A 3,323-nucleotide genomic window follows, 5' to 3' on the forward strand; every position below is an offset into this window, starting at 1 on the left:
TCTTGATTGTGGTTAAGATAATTAGGTGACCACCTGCATCATGGATGTCTGTGGCGCACGATGAAGAGCAGAATTAATTGTAGGATAGCAACGTGCAGCTACCGCTTTGTGTTAGCTACTAGAAAAGATACACAGAAGGTAGATAAAAGTGGATGAAAAAAAAATGTTTGGACTTAGAGGAGTAAGCAAAGAGGAGGTAAGAAGAACCATGTTAAAATTGCTCTTTTTTCACTATGAGCTAATCACCTCATGCATGAAATCTTGTCCCTAAGAAATTTCTAGCATTACTCATGGCATAATAAGGTAAAAAAATATATAACAGAGTTGCACTTCACATAACCTTAAAAATTACACGTCCCTTTTATTTATACATTTATTCGCTGAATGACATGCACTCACCCGTCATGAAGGCACGCATATATGGACATATGGCACACACTGATACGATCGATCGATGATCATAATAAGTAAGGAAGACTACAAGGACTAGTCCTCTCTACTTACTGATCCATGTGTAAATCATTTCGGGCAGGGCAGAGCACGATCTGGTAGTTGGTTCCGGCGGGACATGTGAAGGTGCTGGTCTGGTCGTCCTTGGCGTAGCTGTAGGCGTCGGGGCACTTGCCCTTGAAGAACTTCGAGTAGTAGGTTGGCGGGCAGTTGTGCTCGAACTGGCCCCGGCAGCAGTAGGTGTCGCCGCCAAACTTGCCGCACGCGCTTGCGCACCCTCCGGGCACCTGCAGCTCCGGCAGACACTCATGGGTGATGTCCACGGCGCAGGTAACCGCGCGGCACGGCGCGCCGCCGACGGGCTGGAAGCTCATGGGCACATTGAACCCGTCTATGACGGACAGGTCGAAAAAGTCCCGGTTCCCGCCCTGGCCGAGCGTGTACTCGGCCAGCGTGGCTGGCTGCTCGCCGGACACGCGGCAGACCAGAGCGCCCGCGCAGTCGCCGGTGATGCACCGGCCACGGCCGCTGCGGTCGAAGGTGCACCCCGTGCGCGGCCACACCCTGGCGCCCGCCGTGCCCGCGGGCATGTTGAGCTGCCACGACTGGCCCGGGTCGAGACGCGCGCCGCCGCCTGGGAGCGCGCCTGGCCATATCGTATAGGAGCACCGGTTCACCACGGTTATGGTGGTCGCATCGGTGGCAGCGGCAGCGGCCGCGATCACGAGAGCGATGAGGTGGACGACGCCGGAGAACGCCATGGCTTGTGCCGTTCTTGTTTGTGAATATGGTGGTTTGGTGCTCTGGCAGTGGAGGCCATTATATTGCCCGGTTTGGTAGCATGTCCAAATCCAAACCAGCTAGCCTATACATTTTCCACGGCGGCGTTTGCTGTGTGCAATTTATTTATTTTCGGAGAAATGCATCATGCAATTAATAGAGCAGTTGTTGCGGGTCCAAATCCAGAACAGTACGATTATATCTAAGTGCAGCTAGAAGGCCAGAATCAGTGAATCACTACAACAACAAAAAATCATTATTTCTGACCGGGTCTAATCTCTCCTTGTTAGCATCCACTTGAACCTCTTGGATGTGCTCAAAAAAGAAACTAAACGTCTTGGAAACAATATTTTGTTTTTCAACGGCAGTATCAAACAAACAGAAATCATATAGCTAGTATCATTTAAATGAGGATGCAGTTTAGATCATATGTGTACATTTAGGGGCATGAACTGAGGATGCATTTTAGATCATATGAATGGTATCTTTATTGTAATGCTTATGTATCATACGCTCTCGTATATTTGTAATAAATATCTTCATATTTTGAATTTATGTATGTGTTGTGCTTCAAATTTTATATTATTTTAATTCTGCCAAATAATAATAATATGATTAACTATTTGCGCAATTACATTGAATTTATTAAATAAAATTTTATTTCATAAACCGGGTATCAAATTTTATGATTAATAGAAAAACAAATACATTAATTATGTTACTCTATTGATATATTAGTGTTACCGACGGTGTTACTATATTTACAAATATGGTTATTAAAGTAGTTGATTAACTATGAATTATTGTGTTATAATATTCGGATATTATGTTACGGGTTGTGTTTTGATACTAAAAAAATATGTTAAAATTTGTGTTACTATAGTTACAAAAGCATATTACCATCAATGTTCTACGTTCATGAAAACATGTTACTATGGTGTTACTATAATTGGAAAAATGTGTTACCAGTGTATTTGGTAACACACAATACACATGTGACTAGAATGTAATTGTAACATGTTTTTTAATATGTGGTAACAATTACTATGTGTTACAGTTGACACCACTTAGTAACACGGTCTAATGGAACACATTTCAAGTTGTGTTACTATATGGCGTGATAACACACTTTTAGGCCTCTAGTAACACAATGTTGTGTTACCCAAGCTCTGTTGTGTTGTACTGTACTAAAAAAATTTCTAAGGAAGTGTCATTCCGAGGCTCTTATACCAACTGAACATTTGTTAAAGCAAAACTGTTGTCACACATGCTAAATTGATTAAATTGACATTGTGCTCACGGCCAGGCGGGTTATTTAATTCAAAAAATTAGAGTGTAAGTGCATATGGCTGGATGCATTCTTGAATGTTTAGACTATACAGTAGCAACCAACTTTTGATCATTAAGAGATCTTGTGTGCAGGTCAGGTACAATCTAAGTTTTGGATCCTCATGTAAATGCATGTTTCCATGGCCCTAACTATGTCATTTCTATTGTTAACATTGTAGGAAAGACAAGAGGATAAGGCGCCATGAAGCTGGTAGCTAGTTTGAGCATGTATGGTGGATCTAGCTATCGTATTGTAAAGTGGATCTCTTAGGTATCATTTGGTAATGATGGATCATTTAGCCATACTGGAAACAATTAATGGAGTAGAAACAATGCACTTTTTACATGTCATTTTGTAAACCTATTTGGTGGATCTCGTTAATTAGCTTGTTTGTAAGTGTAACGGAGCAAAAAAAGATATGTTTGCAGCTGCTTTAGTGCTTTCAGAGTACATGCACACTGTATAGTGTTGTTGTGGTTAGATATTTAACGTGGTTGATATTGTTTTGGTAAGGCCAAATAATACCATTATCAGCCTAGTATTTGGTATGGCCAAATAATATATATTTGCTGCTGAATTATTGGTTGGCAAAACAAAACATCGTCAGATTGTTGGTTGGGAAATGTTTACGATAGAGCTGATGATGAGTCGGTCGGCAAAGAAAGCACCATCATGCCATAAGTTGGGGAAGGTCCATACAGGGACGACGGATATTTGGTCGGCAAAACGCAAATACCATCAGCACATCGCTCGGGAAAGGTTA

The 3,323-nt window shown here is 42.1% G+C and overlaps 1 protein-coding gene across 1 annotated transcript; it reads right to left on the bottom strand.

Annotated features, from left to right (window-relative positions):
* Positions 1–336: 336 nt before the first annotated feature.
* On the bottom strand, positions 337–1,282 carry LOC123398518 (alpha-amylase/trypsin inhibitor-like). The gene has a single exon (XM_045092981.1). The coding sequence runs from the start codon at positions 1,209–1,211 to the stop codon at positions 501–503; it is 711 nt and encodes a 236-aa protein (XP_044948916.1). The 5' UTR covers positions 1,212–1,282; the 3' UTR covers positions 337–500.
* Positions 1,283–3,323: the final 2,041 nt, after the last annotated feature.

This window comes from Hordeum vulgare, chromosome 5H (genome assembly GCF_904849725.1).
Source record: "Hordeum vulgare subsp. vulgare chromosome 5H, MorexV3_pseudomolecules_assembly, whole genome shotgun sequence".
Lineage (NCBI taxonomy): Eukaryota > Viridiplantae > Streptophyta > Magnoliopsida > Poales > Poaceae > Hordeum > Hordeum vulgare.

Bases quoted from the DNA above. Each gene is read 5' to 3' on its own strand.
- LOC123398518 (XM_045092981.1), bottom strand. From the start codon at position 1,211: ATGGCGTTCTCCGGCGTCGTCCACCTCATCGCTCTCGTGATCGCGGCC.